This window comes from Parasteatoda tepidariorum, chromosome 12 (genome assembly GCF_982258835.1).
Source record: "Parasteatoda tepidariorum strain Cologne lab strain chromosome 12, Ptep-v5.0, whole genome shotgun sequence".
Taxonomy (NCBI): domain Eukaryota; kingdom Metazoa; phylum Arthropoda; class Arachnida; order Araneae; family Theridiidae; genus Parasteatoda; species Parasteatoda tepidariorum.
In genome coordinates this window covers 40,607,266-40,628,353 of record NC_141766.1, presented here as the reverse complement: position 1 = coordinate 40,628,353, position 21,088 = coordinate 40,607,266, and the positions used below count along the sequence as shown (strand labels likewise).

Sequence of the window (21,088 nt, the reverse complement as noted above, 5' to 3'; positions counted from 1 at the left end):
TGAAAGGAGACTAAAATGCAGCCATTCGAGAAATTTTAATGATGTTGAAGTCTTTTATTATTTAATGAGAACTAAATTCAGTTTTAATATTTACACGCTGCCGTTTAACTTTTATTGAAGAATAGTTCTGAAAGACTTGACTTTGAGGACAAATTTCTGAAAAAAAATCGATTACCCTAACTTGACTTTTATTTAGTAAAATTCTGCTTTTGTTGGATTAAAATCTTTCACACCAAGCTCACCGTCAAGAGGAAAGAATAAATTTTCTCTTCTTTTTCGATGAGGTGGGATAAAAGGATAAAGAGAAGAGAGGTAATGAAAATTTAAGAGTAGAACCCCTTAGATCAAGATACTTGTCAAGATATGACATCTTAATCTTTTCTCTTGAGCTATAAAATGGATAATAGCTTATAAATTGAACTCCTTTCGCTTAGTTTTGATACCCTGCTGTGCTTTTAAGAAAAAAGGTTCTAAATTAAATGTCCCTTTTCGTGAAGAATAAATCAGCAGATACTTATTAAACTATCCGTATCGAGAGAAAAAAAAGTTTAATAAAAATTTTGAAAAGAATGTAAAATTTCTAAGGCGAAAGAAAACTAATAAAACTAATAGCCAACCAGGCAACATCAAAGAATGTCAATCATTTATACAATTTTTATATTTTGCGCGTTAATAGAAAGTATACGCTCAAGAATGGTGAAAAAATGATTACCCACTGCTCACGGCTACAGTTAAAATGACAAAATTTCAAAATTAAAAAAAAATATGCTTTAATTTTTTTTATTTGAAAAATGGCTCTCACGGTTAATACTTAAAATAGAGTAATAATAATATACTAATATTTTTCACCAGTAAAATGGTATTGCTAGGCTACATATGAAGAAAAGTGTATTTATAAAGCCTCTATGAGTCAGGAATTCAAATTAATTGAAAGTGCTCTGAAAGCAAAAGAATTGTAGAAAAATGTATAAATAAATCCAAATTGCAATTGTGATTTGTATGCTACCCAGAAGTGCAATATAGGTTTAGGGATCGACAATGGAACCCAGAAGTGCAATATAGGTTTAGGGATAGACAATGGAACCCAGAAGTGCAATATAGGTTTAGGGATAGACAATGGAACCCAGAAGTGCAATATAGGTTTAGGGATAGACAATGGAAAACTAATAGCCAACCAGGCAACTTCAAAGAATTTCAATTATTTATATAATTTTTATATTTTGCACGTTAATAGAAAGCATGCGGTCAAGAATGGTGAAAAAATTATTACGCAGTGCTCATGGCTACAGTTAAAGTGACAAAATTTCAAAATTAAAAAATAAAATATGCCTTAATTGTCATTTTTTGAAAAATGGCTCTCACAGTTAATACTTAAAATATAGTAATAATAATATAATAATATTTTTCCTTAGTAGAATGACATTGCTATTCTACATATGAGGAAAATTGTATTTACAAAAACTTATGCGTCAGGAATTCAAATTAATTGAAAGATCTCTGAAAGCAACAGAAATGTAGAAAAATGTATCAATAAATACTAATCGCAATTGTGATTTGCACGCTACCCAGAAGTGCAATGTAGGTTTAGGGATAAACAATGGAATACTGCAATTTGATTATGAACAAGTGATGCTTATGAGGTTATTACAAACATAGTTCGGTGACTGTTGTTAGTTTGTCCATTCAAGTGCCAAAGTGGGAAAAACTTTCAATTTAGGTGTGCTTTCAACTGCTGCCAAATGCTAGGTGCTGGACGAATGGACTATTCGATTTCTGGAAGCGTCAAGGATTTTCAAGGTTAGCAGCTTCAAGAGTTTACAACTAATATAACAACTGTGAAAAAAATCAAATGATCGGACAAAGACAAAGGATAATTAGCTATGAACGAGCTTGGTGTGAAACTGCACAGCTGTATCAAACCTCAACTCATATTTCTACCCTCGAATTGAGGAAAAAATGGTCTAAGTCATCAGAATATGGATAAATGTGTTGCGTTTCTGACTCCATGAAACAGTAAAAATCTGGGTACATTTTATCGAATTGCTTTGATTATTGCGAATTTAACAATAGAGTATGGTTTATTGTTATGTATGATAAAACGTGGTAATTTTATAACGATAACTTTGAGAATGGCATCAATGTACCTGAATTTTTTTCTCCTTGTGGATTAACAGGAGCTACGTATGAAGTTACCACATCGTTTTCACGTGTGCACAACTGAAGCACTGGGCTACATCTTATCTTAGCATTGTTTATTCTTAATTCAATGGCAATTTAGTGCTCCATCCCTGATCTGCGCCTCCACCATTTGTGCAAAAAATATCGTTTCGATTCCGTTTAAAATTCTTAACTCTGATAATTATGCCTCGATGGAAAAAAGTAGGTGTTGCCATTCAAATATATCTAAGTTTTATCTCAATAACTGTGAGAGTTGATTGAACTTTCTAGATTTCATACTGTTTTGTACCTTTATCCTAAATTTTAGGCATTTCTCATAAGCAGTAAGTATGCTCTGCAGAGAATCATAAACTAGCAAAGTTACTTTGTAATGATATTACAATGCGCCAAAAAAACTGACCACACAGAATAATTTTCGATCTAATAACTTTCGATCTAATATTCGAATCTTCACTTTCTAGGACTCAATCCTAATGGCTCGAGGGGGTGACCTCAAATATGCTAATTAAATAGTAAAGACGATATTTTAAGTTACGAAATCAGGCACAAAAACGTACTTTCACAGAATAAACATACCTTATTTTCGACGAAATCAGATTTCTGCCCCCCCCCCCCAAAAACAAAGTAGCAATCTGGGAAATATGGTCCCAATAGATTTGTCTGAATGGCGCTCCGCAGTTTGGAACTTAATGATAATTTTAAATTTTGCATATGTAGCTATATGAGTAATTCTACAAATAAACGCCAATTAGGCGGCCAAAAAAAAAATAAAAACATTTTTTTTGGGGGGGCACGCTATTTCTACATGAATTTTCTTCTTTTTTACACCCTAAAAAGGCAAGAAAAAATCGTGAACATGGAATTTTTCTTTGTGACATACTTTAAATGTGACATACTCTTTCTGACATACTCAGATAAATCTGAGCCATTTATTCAGATAAAATGATTTTTACATAAATATAATATTATTATAATGTCTCTCTAACTTGTATTTATAGAGATTTCGCACTATAAGATTATATTTTAGTATAAAAAACAAAAATAAAAAAAAAATATTCAAAGTTCCTAAATTGAAAAAATCGGGAAAAATTTAAAATTGGTATTTTGTCATTTAAAGTATGTCACAAAGAAAAAATTTAATGTTTAATATTTTTTCTTGCTTTTTTAGGGTGCAAAAAAGAAGAAAATTCATGTAGAAATAGCATGCCCCCCCCAAAAAAAACATTAAATTTTTATTTGGCTGCCTAATTTGCGTTTATTTGTAGAATTGCTCTTATCGTCGCTTTGAAACTAACCGTAGTAAATCGAAAAATGAGATATGTGGGTCATTTCGTGTAAAAAAAAAATCACCCTTTTAGAGAAACAAAGTGTTATCTTCATAGTTCCATAAAATTAATTTAGAGATCAGATAAATCTTTATCGCATTGGCGCGATTAGCATTAGCGCGGAAACTTAGAAATTGTTCTCCTGAAAAACTTGCTTTTTTGAGTTACCACGGTTTAGTTTCAAAACGACGATATGAGCAATTCTACAAATAAACGCCAATTTTTATACTAAAATATGATATTATAGTATGAAATCTCTATAAATACATTTTAGAGAGAATAATAATATTATATTTATGTAAAAATCGTTTTATCTGAATAAATGGCTCTCAATCTGAGTATGTCAGAAAGAGTATGTCACATTTAAAGTATGTCACAAAGAAAAAATTTCATGTTCACGATTTTTTCTTGCCTTTTTAGGGTGTAAAAAAGAAGAAAATTCATGTAGAAATAGTGTGCTCTCCAAAATTTTTTAAATTTTTTTTTGGCCGCCTAATTGGCGTTTACCTGTGGAATTGCTCATATCTCGAGAAATGTTTAAGCGAATTTAAACGTTTTTTGCACACAATTCATTCGAAAATAATTCAATGCAAGAAATAACTTTTAATAAATATTTATTGTTTTTTATTATTCTATTTATTAATGGTCGAAAAAAATTTTATTTGTTAGATAGACAATTTATTGCATAATTTTAAAGATTTCAATTTCAAATGGCAAAATACAAAATTTCATCGGAGTCAGTCAAATAGTTTCGGCGAAATTGAATTTTGAAAGAGTTAGATATTTAAAATTCGATTTCTTAAAAACTGTTCGACCAATTTTTCTCAAATTTTGTATTTTGCATTGTAACATTATACATTTCACAATAATGGAAAATTTCTATAACTCAAAATAAAACATTTTTCAACCATTTTGAAGTAAAATAATGAAAAAATTATAAATACTTATTAAAAAATATTTCTTGCACGGAATTATTTCAGGATAAACGAATTTTTTTATTGTGTGCAAAAATTTTTCGATTCTCGTAAAAAGTTCTCGAGAAATAACGAAATACGCGAAATGTGAAATTAACATTAAGGGGTCTACACTTTCGAGCGCTCTCTTAGCCAAACTATTAGGACCATATTTTCCACATTGCAACTTCCACCTACCTTTCAATTCTATACTTCGGGGTCAAAAATATGAATCCATAGAAAAATAGGCATGTTTTGTCTGAGGAAGTATTTATGTGTCTGATTACCTAACTTAAAATATTTCATCGGCTCTTATTAATATTTAAATATCATCCTCTCGAGCTTTTAAGATTGAGTCCTGGAATGTGAAGATCAGATCATAAAATCAAAAGTTATTCAGGGTGGTCCGTTTCTGTCCCACATCGTCGTTTGTTTATCAATCTGATTTTGACTTCGAAGGTCGAAGTGAATAAATTGTAGCAGTAGTAGTTGTATTTTTTGTACGTCATACTGGAGCTAAGTCTTGGGAACACTATTGAGGATGATCCGAAGACATTCTATCTCAGTTTTGTGATAAAATTGAGATTCTTAACGATGTGCGTCAAATATTCGGTAGATTAAAAAATATATTTCTCCCAATATTTTTTTCTGCAAAACGCACGTTATAAATTTGTTTAACACGCTGAACGCCACGCTAATTTTACATAGCTTGCCCGTCTGGCCAGACTGTAATTAACTACAAATTAAAATTGCAAATATTAGACAGATTTTGCTAGTTTTAAAAGGTTTAGCATGACATATATGAAGAAGTGGTGAATTATATAAGACTACGAATTGTTTAAAAATAGTGGTGGATAAAAATCTACTAAATTGAATTTATTAAACCAAGAATCACAATAATTAAGTAAATTTTGAGTTCTATATCATGTTATATGCTATCAGCGAGCTGTTTTTCGCTGCCTATGTGAAAGGTCACTGTCAGCAAGCGGTGGCAGACGCAGCCTAAATGTAACTTCAGTGTCAGCCACCGGTGGTTGACGCAGCCTAAATGTAATTTCAGTGTCAGCCACCGGTGGTTGACGCGGCCTAAATGGAAAGTCCAGTGTCAGCCATCGGTGGCTGACGTGGTGCTCAACGTGTTAAACTAAACTTCCTTAAATTCCAGATAAAATATTCTAAACTATACGATTTTGAATTCAAATTTAAAAAAAAAAATTAAGTAGATAAATTAAAGGGACTTTATCATAAAATAGGGCAGGGATGTCTCAGTAGATAGGCTTTTATCTTTTAACTAAAAATTTGTAATCCTGGAGAGAGCTAGTCTTTAACTATACTGCTGTCGAGCTACACCTCTTACACTCCTGAAGTAACGATATCTTAAGTGGCAAATAGATTAGCGTTAGAGCCTAATTGTTATTTTGCTTCCCATAGGAGGTTTCCTTAGTTAAAATAGGTTTATAGGTCGCCGTATTTCTGGTGTTGGTAAAAACAAAACTTCAACTATACATTGACAATTACGAAACTCAAAAGAAGGCATCAATAAAATCAAAATTACTAATCAAAATAATGTGACTAAATATTATAAAATGAATATTCTTACCTCGGGCCATTGGTGATATCATGAGCAAATTTACAAATGCAGCTCCATGACCCTGTCCAAGAACAGTAACATTTTTTGGATCGCCACCGAAGCCAACTATATTTCCTTGAACCCAGTGTAAAGCTGCAACTTGATCCATGAGACCGTAATTTCCTTTCGCAGATCCTTCAGTTGCTGGCAAAAATCCTGAAAAAAATTTTGAGTTAGTGAGGGACTTTTACAATCGACGCTCAATATAATGACCTCTGTGGGTCAAAAAGAAATAGACGACATAATATTAGTTGACTTAATCGTGAAGGCTCAAAACTGGAACAGATATTTACCAACGACTCATATATACAGGAGTTATTTTGCGAAAAACATACTATACATTGAAAAGATTTAGGACACTGAATAATTAACTTTGACACAATGTCTTTTACGTCACAGTGCAAGTATTAATATAATACACTGCAGATTAAAATATATATGTGTGTATTTTTTTCCAATGGTGTCTTTTAACATTACGCTTAACTTTTACAGAATCATTCAGTGCTTTTTTTAAGTTTTGAAATTTTCTTTTACGAGAACAATGAAGTGAAATTAATTTTTTATCACATCACTTTCCTGACTTCAGAATTGCATTAAGATGTCACATTAAGTAAAGTGTATTCAAAGATTTACAAAATTTTATGGTTTTGATGTAATGCTTCTGTCCACTTCTTGTCCTCACTTTCCTGAAATTCAACTATCTCCAGGTCATATTTTGATTGTCCTTCTACACTGGCTAAACTCTACAACACAGAACCAAACCCCCAGACTATCAACTGCTTTGTTCACCAAGGGTATTTGGCATTGCTAGGGCTGTTTTGAACAGGTTCGGTGCTATCTGATTCCTCAGCACTACTTAGATAAGACAACATCAACATTGGACCCAATACAAAGATTACGCATGTATAAAGTAAACTACGAGATGGTTTCACCAGGAGGAAACAATAAACACTTACAATTCTCAAAAATGGAAAGTAATCGATGTTTTAGAATCTCTTTTGCCATTGGATGCACGAAGGACCCCTTAAGTAAGAATAAGCCATTTTTTCACTTCTTCATTCATAGAGAATTCCAGGTGTTTTAAGTGACACCAAAAGAAACAGTGATCTGATTCATTCCCTCCAGATATTGTTACCCGAATGGAAACTGTCAAAACTGAACTATAATTTTTAGGACTAAAATTTCCAGTAAACAGTTACTAAGTAAACGTAAAAATTATCAAATGAATGGTTTATTATGTACAGTACCTAATGTTATGGTTAGTAATGTTATAGTTATGTACAGTATGTAATGGTTATTTATGTACATTACAGTAATTGTACCAGAATTATTTTCCTAATTTAAAACACAGAGAAGATGAAAGGCTATTAATTATTTAAAATAATGTTGAATATTTTCACCTCGTCTTATTCAGTAGTGATTCGATGTATTTCAATAGTGTTTTTGCTTTCTTTCTTAAATAACTATCACTTCGTTGCCTCCAATCTACATAATATTTAATTCTAAATATATATTTCAAAAGTGGAAATGATGGAACGCCTTGAATAGCTGCGTTTTATAAATCTTATTAAATTAAAAAAAGGTCAAAATAATTTATTTCAATCAATTGATAACACATTGGCAGTAAAATAAGAATTGACTTTAGTTGCTATCGAATATTTTGATGCTACTTTAAAGAAAATTCGAATAAAGTTTTTCTGAATAAAACGAATTTCTAATGTTCTTAAAGGGTTGTGAAACCATTATTCTTTTTGGCCGCAAGGGAGAGCTATTCTTTGGCACCAAGTATTGGAATATCATTTTCTTCCCTGTCATTTCATTCATTGCATAGCCCTATCTATAATACTGCATCGCGAATCTAAAATTCATTCTGGGAAAAAGAAATGTTCTATAGCTTAATTTACTGTCATCAGAAAAACATATAAATCACAGCAGAAAATTATAACATTACCGAATAGAAAATAACTCTATTTTTCTATGTTTATTTTCAAAAATGAAAAAGTAACATTTTGTAATGCGTATAGCTTCAAAGCGCAACTTTTTAGTGCATATTTATATATAGTTTTACATTTTTAACCATGAATATTAAATAGCAACACTCTAACTTAGAGCGTATAGTGATGTTTTAAATATTATTACTTTCATTAAATAATTTTTGATTTGAGATGTAGGGAATAAATTAGAAAATTTTAAAAAATATATATTAATTGAAAAACATTCTAAATTAACCTTATTATTATATTTTGATTTCGTATACCATGAAAAATGTCTGGTCAAAAGTGACAGAATGTGACTAAATTTAACGTGTTTCCGGTTCTGTCTGAATACCAAATAAATCGATAAATCTTACCAAAGCGCTTTGGAAATGATTTTGGTTAAATTTATTTAAAATATAGTGTTATAATGTGAGACAGAATATGGTAAATGAAGCAAAATTTTGTAATTTTACGATGATTCTTTAGAGCAGGGCACAAGAACCTTTTATTCGGCTAAATTTGCTTCTCATTTTGTATTTTTTACTAAATGTTAGGTAGTAAGAACTAAAATTTCAAAAAACAGAATTTTCGGTAAACCGTTATTATATGAACAGGAAAGTGATCAAAAGAATGGAATATAAATACTGTATATTTTGCTCTCATTTCCATTTTTTAAAAGAAATGTCATTACCATACAGTACGGAAATTTAACCAGATTTTTTTTCTCCGTGTTATTTATCTGTAATATATTTAGAAAATAGACGGATGCTAGACTTATCTATAAATATATATCGCTTCACAACTAATTAAAAATAAAACCTGAAGTAAAATTTGAGAGTTAAGTTCTTCATTTAAAGTGACTATTATTAAACTATTTCAAACGTGTTAATTTGTAGTACCACTACTTGTTATAATGGTGATTAATAGAGTCCAAATAATTATGCTATGAACATTATAATAACCATTCACTTTTTTAACAAACTTACCAGTATAAACTATTGTATACACCTTTCTATGAATTTTATGACTTAATTGACACAAATAAAACAAGTTAAAATTAAAAGAATTAAGAAAATTCTGGAATCAAATTCTAGGTCAACCCGAGGAAAATATTTCAAAAAATATTTTTGAAAAATAAATAATAAAAAATTTATAAAAAATTTTTTCATTTTATATATATATTCTTTTCGTTCTTAGAGCATTGTTAGTTTAAATAAAAAGCTTTTTGGCAAACTAATAGAGTCTAAAGAATTATACTATGAGCATTCTAATAACCATTCACTTTTTTAACAAGCTTACCAATAAAAACTGTTGTATACACATTTCAATGAATTTTATGACTTAATAGGCACAAATAAAACAAGTTAAAATTAAAAGAATTAAGAAAATTCTAGAATCCAATTCTTGGTCTACCCGAGGAAAATATTTAAAAAAACATTTTTGAACAATAAATAAAATAACATATAAAAAATATTTTTGCATTTTTTATATATATTCTTTTCACTGTCTCAAAATTCTTTTAAGAAGTTTATTTTATCTGCACCTTTAAATTTAAAAAGCTTTCTATCACCTACTTGTTTAAATTGAGGTTAATACAGTCTAAAGAATTATATTATGAGCATTATAATAACCGCTCACTTTTTTTACAAGTTTACCAATAAAAACTATTGTATACACCTTTCAATGAATTTTATGACTTAATTGACACAAATAAAACAAGTTAAAATAAAAAGAATTACGGAAATTCTAGAATCCAATTCTTGGTCAACCCGAGGAAAATATTAAAAAAAAATATTTTTGAATAATAAATAAAAAAATATTTTTGCATTTTATATATGTATTCTTTTCGTTCTTAGAGCATTGTTTGTTTAAATAAAAAGCTTTTTGGCAAGCTTCCTTTCCTCAAATAAAAAAAGAAATAACGTCTCAAAATCCTTTTTAGAAGTTTATTTTATCTACACCTTTTAATTTATAAAAGCTTTCTATCATCGAAGCAATTATTAACCTCTATTTTTTTTCCGTTCGAATTCCTCCTAGAAAATGAGAATTTATGAGACATTAATACTATAGTGTTGCAGAGAGGACATTCACTTGAGTTATGGATCAATGACAAAAACAGAAGGTACTCGCTTATTAGTGGTTTAGTTAATTGCCAATGATATCGCTGTACTTGACATTGCTTCCATAGCAACAATTAATAACCCCATTCTGAAGGTAACATTCCGGACTAGTATTAACTAGGTGTTTGTACTATTTTTTTTATAAATAAACCGAAAGGTATTCTTAGTCAGATTTGCAATTGCATACTCTGTTCAAACTGTGTGGAAAAAGGATAATTCGTTAAAAGCTTTCAGCCACGCTAATTAATTTAATCATGGTGGAACGTTAAATACTCTAGCTATTGAAATGGTTTTAACGGTGAAAGTTTAATGTTTTTAAATCACCTGCATTTTCTGGTTCGTAAGAGTATTTTGCTTCATTTAAATTAGCGTGAAAATATCGTACATTAATAACAAGATAGAATAAATAATACCCGAAGAAAAGTTAAGACTAATTGGATGGAATGATAAATATTAATGAAGAAATTAAGGAAACGTTTATTTAAATATTTTAATGGGAAATCAGTCTGTAAAAAGTGTTAAATTTCTGAATTTTAAATTACAACATACTGTTGTTGGTAAATATATTCTTATTTTTTTTTGATATCCTTAAAAAAATTGAAATTAGTAATGACAAGAAACAAGGTTTTTTTTATATATATAAAGCTATACAATTTTAAATTTAAAGAATAAAATAAATAAATAAACATAAATAAAGGAAATAAGAACGAATTTTGTAATTGTCCGGCTAATGTACGGTTATTAGTAATAAATTACAAATACTTTTGCTTGATATATATTTAGAAAAGATTGATATACATGTTATAAATCTAAATCTTACAGAACCGTATTATCACAACCCAAAATATATTATTAAATTTTAAATATTTATTCACCATATATAATGGCTGTAAGTAGATTATTTCTGTTAATCTGTGTTTATATTTTTATATATATATATATATATATATATATATATATATATATATATATATATACAAATTAACAAATTAATATATATATATATATATATATATATATATATATATATATATTCTTAAATGAACAAAAAGTATCATGATTTTTTTAGTAATAAAAAATCTAAAATAAAGTACATTTTCTCACTAATCGAATATTTATTTAAAAAACACATTTTTAATTTTCTTGAACGTTGTTAACATCTTTTTTTAATTTATATAAAACATTTTTTATTTACTTTTACCAAAAACTATATTCCATTTCTTCATCTACTGTTAATTTTTTATTTAATTGGTAGAGTTCATCTACACTCAGCAGATGAAACCGAAATTAGTTCACGTAGCTGCCTCTAGGTAGTTAAGCTTCGTAGTCATTGGATATTGAAGAAAATTCAATTCGCGTACAGATCAAATTTAAAATAAATTTGTGGAATTCAATTTTAAAAAAAAAATGAAGTTTAAAAAATGTTTGTAGTTTTACCCTGTCGTAGGGGCCAAACAAAAAAGGAAACAACTTTGTTATATATTGATTTTTTCCTCAATTCACTGACTACATTACTTAATAAGCAAAAACAAAAGTATTTAATTTTGGTTTTCTATAAAAGTTGACGCATTTTTTCTTCGTCTTAAAGCGATCGCAAGAAGGGATTCTTACAAGAAGTAAGTATGTACTAAGATTTGTATTAGAATTTGTAGAATTAAAAATTCGATATATGTATACCCTACATTCTTCCATAACTTGGATTTAAATCATACTTTTAGAAAAACAAGTTTCAAGTTTGATAAATTCAGTAAATGTTGTGATAATGTAACGTGATTCGTACAACAACAAATGATAATTTGTAAAACAGTAAATGATAAAGAAATAGCAAGATCACCTTCTTCTGTTTCAATTTGAAAGAGGCAAGGTCGCAAGATGCATATTAATCACAGAGAATTAATTACATTTGTAACTTAAACTGTTATTTTCACACAAATTACGTTTGTAGGTAGGCATCAGCCTTTGGCTTGTTGCGAAGATGTCAAATGGTTTAGTGTACTATGCCTGCAGTTCTGACTTGACGTAATAAATGTTGACTTTAAGAGAAAATTATGCCAAACATGGAAAAATATGTGTATTATTGACCAAAAATGGATTACTTGGGTTACGGGTTACAATAGATTAGGATCATTCGTCAGAAATACTAGTTTGCTAAAGTAAAAAATAAACATTTAACAAAAAATGCGAGATGCCTGAGGTTTTTTTAAAATTAAATATAGAAGCGTGTAATAAGATAAATTCAAAATAGGACATTTTGTAACTGAATTAAATGAAACAAATATGTCTGAATATTACTACAATATAACGAAAACATCTATTTTCTATTTGTTACATGCATTCCTCTGTTTACTCTACAATTTGTTTCAGTTTTCCTTTTACAAAATATTATTCGTTTCAATATTTTTCTACAAATTATTAAATTTTCTATAAACTTGTTAAGAAACTTGAAATTTTTTATTTACAATTCAAAACAAACATTTTTTATTGTATAAGATTACAGCTCTCCTACAAAATTGTGATAGTATAAAAGTTTATCTAAATACGAGTGAAACGGCAAGACATATTGAAGAATAAGAAATACAAATTAAATATCATATCTTAGAGAATATGTCTAGGAAGATTGATAATAATGGAAAATGGAAAAGCAAACATTTAGAAAGAAAATAAATCCATTCTTTCTTCTCAAACCCATAAGGAACTGATAAAAGTTTCTTCAAAAAATATATTTGTTATTTTTTAAAGTATACAAAAAAGAAAACGATTTGTATTTTAAAGAAGTATACACTGATCATTAAACTATAAAAATATTTCTTTGGAACATTCAAGTTTCGTCCTTTTTTTAAATAAAAATTGTCCTTTTTAACGAACTAGATCAGAAATCTATACAACCTACCATTCTGGTATCCAGTAATTTATTTCTCATACCTCAGTGTATTTGAATTCTTTTCCCAAAATCTGATAAAAAATTTCGAAAATACGATACTATATCGAATTATGTTAAAATGCTCTTCGACATTTTTTCTTGCAAGGAGTAGCAATAAATTGAAGAAATAGTGCTGATACAAAACTTGAAACAGCCGGTGTACGACGATAACAAATCAAATTGATTTCTAAACTGTGTACATTGCTCTATATTGCACGAGGAGAAAAAAAAATCGAATTCAAAAATCGAATCCTTGATTTTTATTTTGGATTTCTTTTCCATCAAACCAGTATGTGGTAAAAAGCGAGACATGTTAAGGATATACCTACATATTTTTTAAATTAATTTGAATGCTTGCATTTATGAACAATTTTACGATTGTATTTAGACATTGTATGTGATACATTTGATTCTTCGTAGTTTTACATATTTATTATACACATTTCTCCTATAATGCGCAAAGTTAAATTCTGATCGAGCTGTTATTTTGTACAAATACTTCGCTTTCACTAAGTTTCGAAGGAAGAAAAAATCTTCCTTCACCATTATTTTTTAAAATTATAAATTGAAGCACTATGAAATTAGGAGGTCTCCAATTTAATATGTATCATTAATGCTTATTTTATGTATTTTTTATTGTACTGTATTATAATAGTACAGTAAAAAATATTAAAAAGTAACATGGTACTTGTCCTACAGTAAATGCCCATTAAGTTTCAATGCTAAAAACGTATTTTTTCATGACGTAGTAAGTGAATGCCAGCTCGAACATTGATGGCTCATGTCAAAGTAATTTTTAGTTTATCATGAAAAATGGACATAATATGGTATTTAGTTTTGAAATAAGACTTTTCAGATCAAACTAACTTGTTATATAATTTTAAGTGTTAAAAATGCACTTTTTCGTGATGAATTGGAATTTTTGAATTGTGTACTCGAATTGAGATTGTCGAGTATTTTCACACAAAAATTCAGCTCTTAACGTCAGTTTATTAATTACCCGTTTGAAAGTAGATATGTCTTAAGTTTACTTGGTTTCAACAAGCTGGCTTGCTGGTATTGACAAGTCGCATTAGAGACAACAACAACAAAGTAGATATGATTTTGTCGTGCTATATTATTCTATGGTCCGAAATAGTCCTCTACAAATTAAAATCATGATTTGAAGTACATAATAAGAGCATATAAAGTTTCATAGCTTGTTCATTTTATCGCTGATTTAAAATAAAATGTAATATTAAATCTAAATTTATTCATGGGGAAGCAATTGAAATCATTGGCACACTGAGAAAGTATGGTGAAAACTACCAGAATATGGTTAAATTTGACGTGTTTCTGGATCTAAAGGAAAAATAAAAGTACTTTAGTAATGATTTTGGTAAAATTAACAATTAAAAATAGCTTTTATAAAATGCGATGAAATATCGTAAACCTGATAAATTTTATCATGTTACTTTATATAATGGCATCAAAACTATTTATTGGGCTAAATTTACTTCTAAATTTTATATTTTTAATAAATAAATGGTAATAAGAACTATAATTTTTAAAACCAAAATTTTTGGGAAAAATTTACCAGATGAAGGAAACGTAATTTCTGGGAAACTTTTACCGGATGAAGGAAGCAATTACTAGATGTATGATTTAAATATCGTATTTTAGTTTTATTAACCAAAATTATGGTTTTCGTTACCAGAAATATCATTGTAATAAGAACGGTAATTTTACCAGAGTAATTTTTTCCGTGCGTTTTCAATAAGTAAAAATCAACTTATGACAGATATCTTTTTACACAAGTCAAAGTACGTATGTTTTTTTTCTTGTGGTACGTGTGTTTTCTTTCTGATATCATAGGAACAAATTAATATAAGTAATTGAAGGAAAAAATATGATATTACAGGAAAGAAATTATGTGATTAAAATCATTGAAGATATTATGATATGGAAAACATTTATTAAAAGCAAATAAATGAAAATACGACGTCGTAAAGGGACAATTAAGGTACCTTATATATCAGTACAAAGTATTTTATAGAGAATTGTTGCCTTTTTCCCAGTATTCTTTTTAATATTTCAGATATTTATTAGTACTGTTTGTGGTTAATTCAAAAATAAATTTTACTGCCATAACGGAAAAAATATATTTACAATTATCTATTTGGAAGTTTTTATCCCCTAATTTATTCTAACTTGCATAAATTTTTTAACAATTCTTTTGACTTCTTTTACTTTAGAAATCCACAAGTTACCAAAGCCACCTGCGTCACAAAATTTAACATTTTTTCTCGCTAGTTTGAAATATTTATTTAGAAGTTTAGAGATATTGAAAATAGAAAGGAAAGACTGGAGGTAAAATTTATAAATAATAAAAGTAAAGATTAAACAAACATTAGTTATCTTCCGAAAAAAACGAGAGAAAAAAAGAATCAGATAGTTTTGGCCATTCCAATGCAAATATCGTATTTCAGTATTCAACTCAGTGTAATGGCTTTACACAGCTAGTTGAAATAATAAATTTATTTTTGGGATATGACTGCTGATTGAATAATGATCCCCGACGTAAAAAGGGAACATAAAAATATTTAAAAACATATTCGCATCGAATTTTTAATGTTACCAATTTAATAATAAATGTTCAATGAGTCATATTTTGACATCTTTCGAATAAAAACAAGATTTTTAATTATTTATTAAGTTATTTATTTTAATTATGTCGTTACACATTTAATTACAGTATGCGCATTTTGTTTTTAAATTTGCTAACATTTTAACTATTGCTTCTTCTTTTTCTTTATAGTTCGAGAAAAAACATATTATCCTTTCAGCACATCTCAAGACTTGACTTTTTCAATATTTCTTTGAAAGTCAAAGAAGGTAAATATTGAGAGAAGATGCAGTGTGCGAAATAAAATAAAGATTTTTAAAAAAATAAAGAAAAGAAGAAGAAAACATGAGAGATTCACAATGTTTCTCTTAATTGTACTTGATGGGGTTTTCAAGTACTATACAATCTTAATTGATAAGGGAGCTTGCCTTATAGATTTTAAAAAAAATCTGGAATTTACTGTAAAAAAAAAATTTTTTTTTTAATCTTCAGTTGAGCGTCCGTTATATACATATATTATATATATATATATATATATATATATATATATATATATATATATATATATATATATATATATATATATATATATATATATATATACATATATATATATATATATATATATATATATATATATATATATATATATATATATATATATATATATATATATATATATATATATATATATATATATATATATATATATATATATATATATATATATATATATATATATATATATATATATAACATCAATTTTTAATGAATTTCTATTTTTTACCCACAAAAAACAAGGTTTTGCCATCATCAGATATGAAAAATATGATCACAATATTCAGAATATGTGTCAAAATTTTTAGCAAATTAATGTTAATTTTAATGCACTTCGCTTAATGCTTTTCGTTTCCTTGCTTAATGCACTTCATTATATCGCTTAAACTACTTTAGCAATACAAATGCACTTCTTTATCGCAACTCGTATATTTAGCTATAGATTCTCGAACTATTTGAACTACATCTTAAAACAATAAATCCAATCATCAGTTTAAAAGTAATTTATCTACCCATCGCAAAATAAATAAATGTTTTGAAAAGATTATAAGATAAATATTTTTTTTCTGAGAAAAAACAGCTAAGATGTTACAGCATAAGTCTTTTAATTTTTTTTAATATGAAATTAGTTAAATCTAGTTTATACAAAAAAGATATAAAATTAAAATTTCTTTCTTTGAATCACTGAAGAAGCTTTTGTCCTGTAAAAAAGCTACATTAAATATTCATCAAGAATTTCATCAACCTTTTCTTCTTAAGATCTAACTCCAAGAATCCCAAAGTTGTATCATTTGTATCACTTATAACGTCCGTAAAATAATCAGGATCGCTTATTTCGCCATACTTTTTTTAAAAAATGAATTATTTAAAAAATAACGCTTTCATTAATAAACCCAAATATTTAATGTTAACTAAATCTTAAAACAATGAATACAATCATTATTTAAATATAATTAATCTATCAATTACAAATTAAATAAATTATGGAAACGATTATTAGATAAATCATTTTTTGATAATAACTCCTCAAGGATCACATTTCTCTAGTATAAGATAAACCATATATCTAAGATTTTTTTTATATCAAATTTGTTAATTTTATTTCTTATAAAAAAGATAAAAACAAAATTTATTTCCTTGATTTAATTACTAAAGAAACTTGGATCTATCCCTGTGAAAAAGCTACATAAAATATTCTTCAAGAATTTCATCAATCTTTTCTTCTTAAGATCTAACTCCAAGAATCACATAGTAGTATCATTTGTATTACTGATACCGTCAGTAAAATGCTCTCTCTTTTTCCTGTCTACCATCTTCTTTTTCAGCTGATTTTTATTCTAAGAAACAATACTTCGTGCCGAATCTCAAATTCGACCTGATTTGACTTGGCTACAAGATTCCAACTTCCATTTGGCGAAACGTTGGCTCATGTAAGGAGGTCTCCTTAATTTAATTTAGAATCATGCTTTTGTCTTTAGGCTTTCGAAAAATCGTCTTTTTTTCTTCTTTTACTTTCTTTCTTTCGATATTTCTTTCCTTATCCTTTTTCACTATTTTGTCCATTTGCTTTTTCCCTACTTTTTCTCCACTCTTTTGTTTTAAGTGTTTTATCATTTATTTTGTTTTTCTAGTTTTTTTTTCACACTTTCGAATGATATTATCATGGAAACAAAATACGTGGAAGAATAAAAAGCAAATTTATCTGCTCATAGTTTGTGCTTATTTTCTCAATATCTGTAATCAAATGCTGGAATAAAAAAAAATGTAAAGTGGTGTTTTTTCACAGCCAGCTCAATGTAATATAAAAATATTTCTTTGTTTTCTTTGATGTTTTAAAAGTAAGCATTTCTTTAGAGAAAGAAACTAAAAGAAAAATTAAGATCAGGGAAAAATAATTTTACGCATTAATCAAATACAATTGTTTTTTCTTCATAAAATTAATCATTTCTTCCACATAAATATATATAATTTTTTATTATTTTCGTATTTTTTTTAAAATAATGAAATAATTAATAATATTGTGTTTCATACTTTTAATCTTTAACAATATATTTCTTTAAAAATGGTGGACATTTAAGAGCTGATGGAAGATATAAATAACAGTGTAGAAAGCTTCATTTGGAGTTAATATTATATATATATGTATAGATATATATATAAACTTTGAGAATCAATTCATCTAAAAAATACGTGATGACGAATTTGAACCCTCAAATATGTGACTAAAATATTTCCTCAATTATGGAACCTCGTCATAGTGCATTGCGGAAGATTGTTAACAACTAGAATGAAAACTAGGCAATGGGAAATAAAGTAGCAACAAAACCATCCGCCTTGTATCGTGGTCAAGAAGTTATTTTTGTACCAGGGAGAGCCCGGGTTCAATCCTGCTTCCGGCATGGGTGTAATTTACCTGTCTGTTTTCTCAATATTTGTGCTGTTTAGGTGACGTTGATTCATCCCCATCGTGCCCTCGAAAAAGTGGTTTGTTAGAAATGTTAGGTACTAAGAGATTTTTTAAGGGGAAAAATAGAATGACAAAATATTTCTTTAATTTTGACAAAATTCGTTTCTTTGAAGAAGTAACGATAGTTATTTCGTCAATTTGGCAATATTTTTGCTTAGGAAACGGTTTCGTCATAAATGAAAATAGTATCGTGAAATATCTGTTTATAAATGCATTTATAGAGATGTATGTGCTTTGCTTGAAATATACAAAAAAGGCAAAATTGGCCCTAACATTTTATTTAGTCTAATTTTTCTGAAACGTGTTCAAATAAATATCCCAAACTTAAAAGTGGTTTAGCTAGTGCTTTACTGGTATTACCGAGAATTCCGTAAATATTATAAGTATCGTAAAACGTAAGTAAGAGGTTTCCTATTATTATTATAATAAACAGTAGATTATTCCATTACATATGCAGGGAAAAGAGATGACTTCATAATATCACAGTCATTGAAAATGAGTAGATTGAACCTATATCACGATTGTCTTACTGTGGACTGATCGTAAATACCTGGTTCCAAATAGGCATGGTTCCAACACCATATCCATGCATCATTTGCAACGTTCAGTGTTCAAATGCGTGACCAAATCAATCATCTTCCAAAGAGTCCGAGGATACGTGTTATCGGTTCTCATTAAACTGTTTCTCAAATTTGTGCGCAAGTCGTTGAGCTACCGAAGCGGGACAGCCACCCCTCTGCAGAGGATCAAAATTGTGATGGCATGTCTTGAGGAGAGTTTCCCGGACCGCCGCAATTGCCCTTTCTGCAACTCTAGTGTGACGTATAAAATACTACTAACAATACCGTATCACAATCATTGAGACGAGCAGCGCTAACTATCAATCCATGGTCAAGCAGCCAACCTCTCTTCAGGTGCCAATCTTTTAACAGCCATGGTAGGAATGTTTCGCATTTTTTAACCCTGTCAGATGATGTAGACAGTGCCTGAGCTGATATCTCACTCTCTGTATTTGCACGCCAAAAAGAAAAAGACAAATTTTGGCAACGATAGATTCAATTTGAGGCTTACAGTGTTCACAATGTCTGTTGTTGAAGCGGCTACCAAGATTGAGATCACTACCGACGGGTCTCTACCAGCAGTTTGAGTGACTCTATAACCGATAGCTCTACCGAAGCACTATAAACGATCAGCATTTCCCAGGTTACAATCATTGCAGAAGGTAGCTATATTTACGTTACAACCGTGAATTGAAGTAAATTTAATCGAATCAAAATTACCTAAAAGAGTAGTTTTACCCACAGTAATATAACGGAGAAGAATCTATACCCATAATACTACCATTAAATGAAGGAAATGTACTCCTACCACACGCATGAATCATGATTATCGTAACAAAGTGAATTATAAAAATGCGTCGATAGATTCACAAAAGACCAAAACCAAGAATCCACATACAAGTGAAAAAAAAATATCCACATATTCACAAGACAAGGAAACTTTGCTCACGTTACGAAAAAGTAAATAATAATTTTACCCCCTTAAAAATAAGGTGTTTTTGAGGTTATTTTGAGGTTGATGGTTGTAAAAAATGCACCTGAGATAGAAAATAAGGATATGTTTTGCACTAAAAATAACCTCATTAATAAAACTCAATTTCAACCTCATTTACACTACACATTAGTGGTTACAGATTATAATCTTAACGGTAAAAAGTAAATAAATATATAAGCTACTTCTTCTCAAAGTGTAAAATAACCACGTTAGAAACTTAGAAAAAACTTTCAAAAACTAAGACTCTCGTTAGACAGAATGCAAGTGTATATTATTATCATTAATTACGAAAGCTGACGACTAATAAATTTTCAGAATTTCTGTATGATTTAAAGAGAGTCTTGAAAGTTTATAATTTATAATAAAACCATAAGAAGCAAAAATACGCAGAAAGACTTTAATATATACTTAAAATCAAAATAAGTTCAGTGAATTTAATATGTGCTGAGAGGAAATTTAAAAATGAAAAAGAATTTTCATCAACTACTGCTCTCAATTTTGCAACAGCACTTTTTTTTTTTTATCAGCGCTACAAATGATAAATAGATAAAACTTCTTGTAATAGGAGGAAAAAATTAAATTCGAACGCAGAAAGGAGATTAAAATGACAAATAACTCATAAGATTTTCATTAACAGTTTTTCCGCTTAAAACTTTAGAGTAAATTATCTTATACCGGATCAAAATGTTAGGCTTTAAATTAAAATTTGCTGCAAATTACTTTTGTAAGATTTTCTTTCTCCGATGTGTATGATTGAGTATTAAGAATCTACTTTCATAATGAAATTCGATTTAATTCTTAG

General features: G+C 28.4%; 1 protein-coding gene across 1 annotated transcript in view; it reads right to left on the bottom strand.

Moving 5' to 3' along the window:
* LOC107439976 (neuroligin-4, X-linked-like) overlaps window positions 1–21,088 on the bottom strand; it is a 240,396-nt gene that overhangs the window by 51,644 nt on the left and 167,664 nt on the right. Inside the window, exon 3 of the mRNA XM_071188123.2 lies at window positions 6,057–6,242. Coding sequence (XP_071044224.1) covers window positions 6,057–6,242 — 186 coding nt within the window. The remainder of the gene's footprint in view (window positions 1–6,056; window positions 6,243–21,088) is intronic.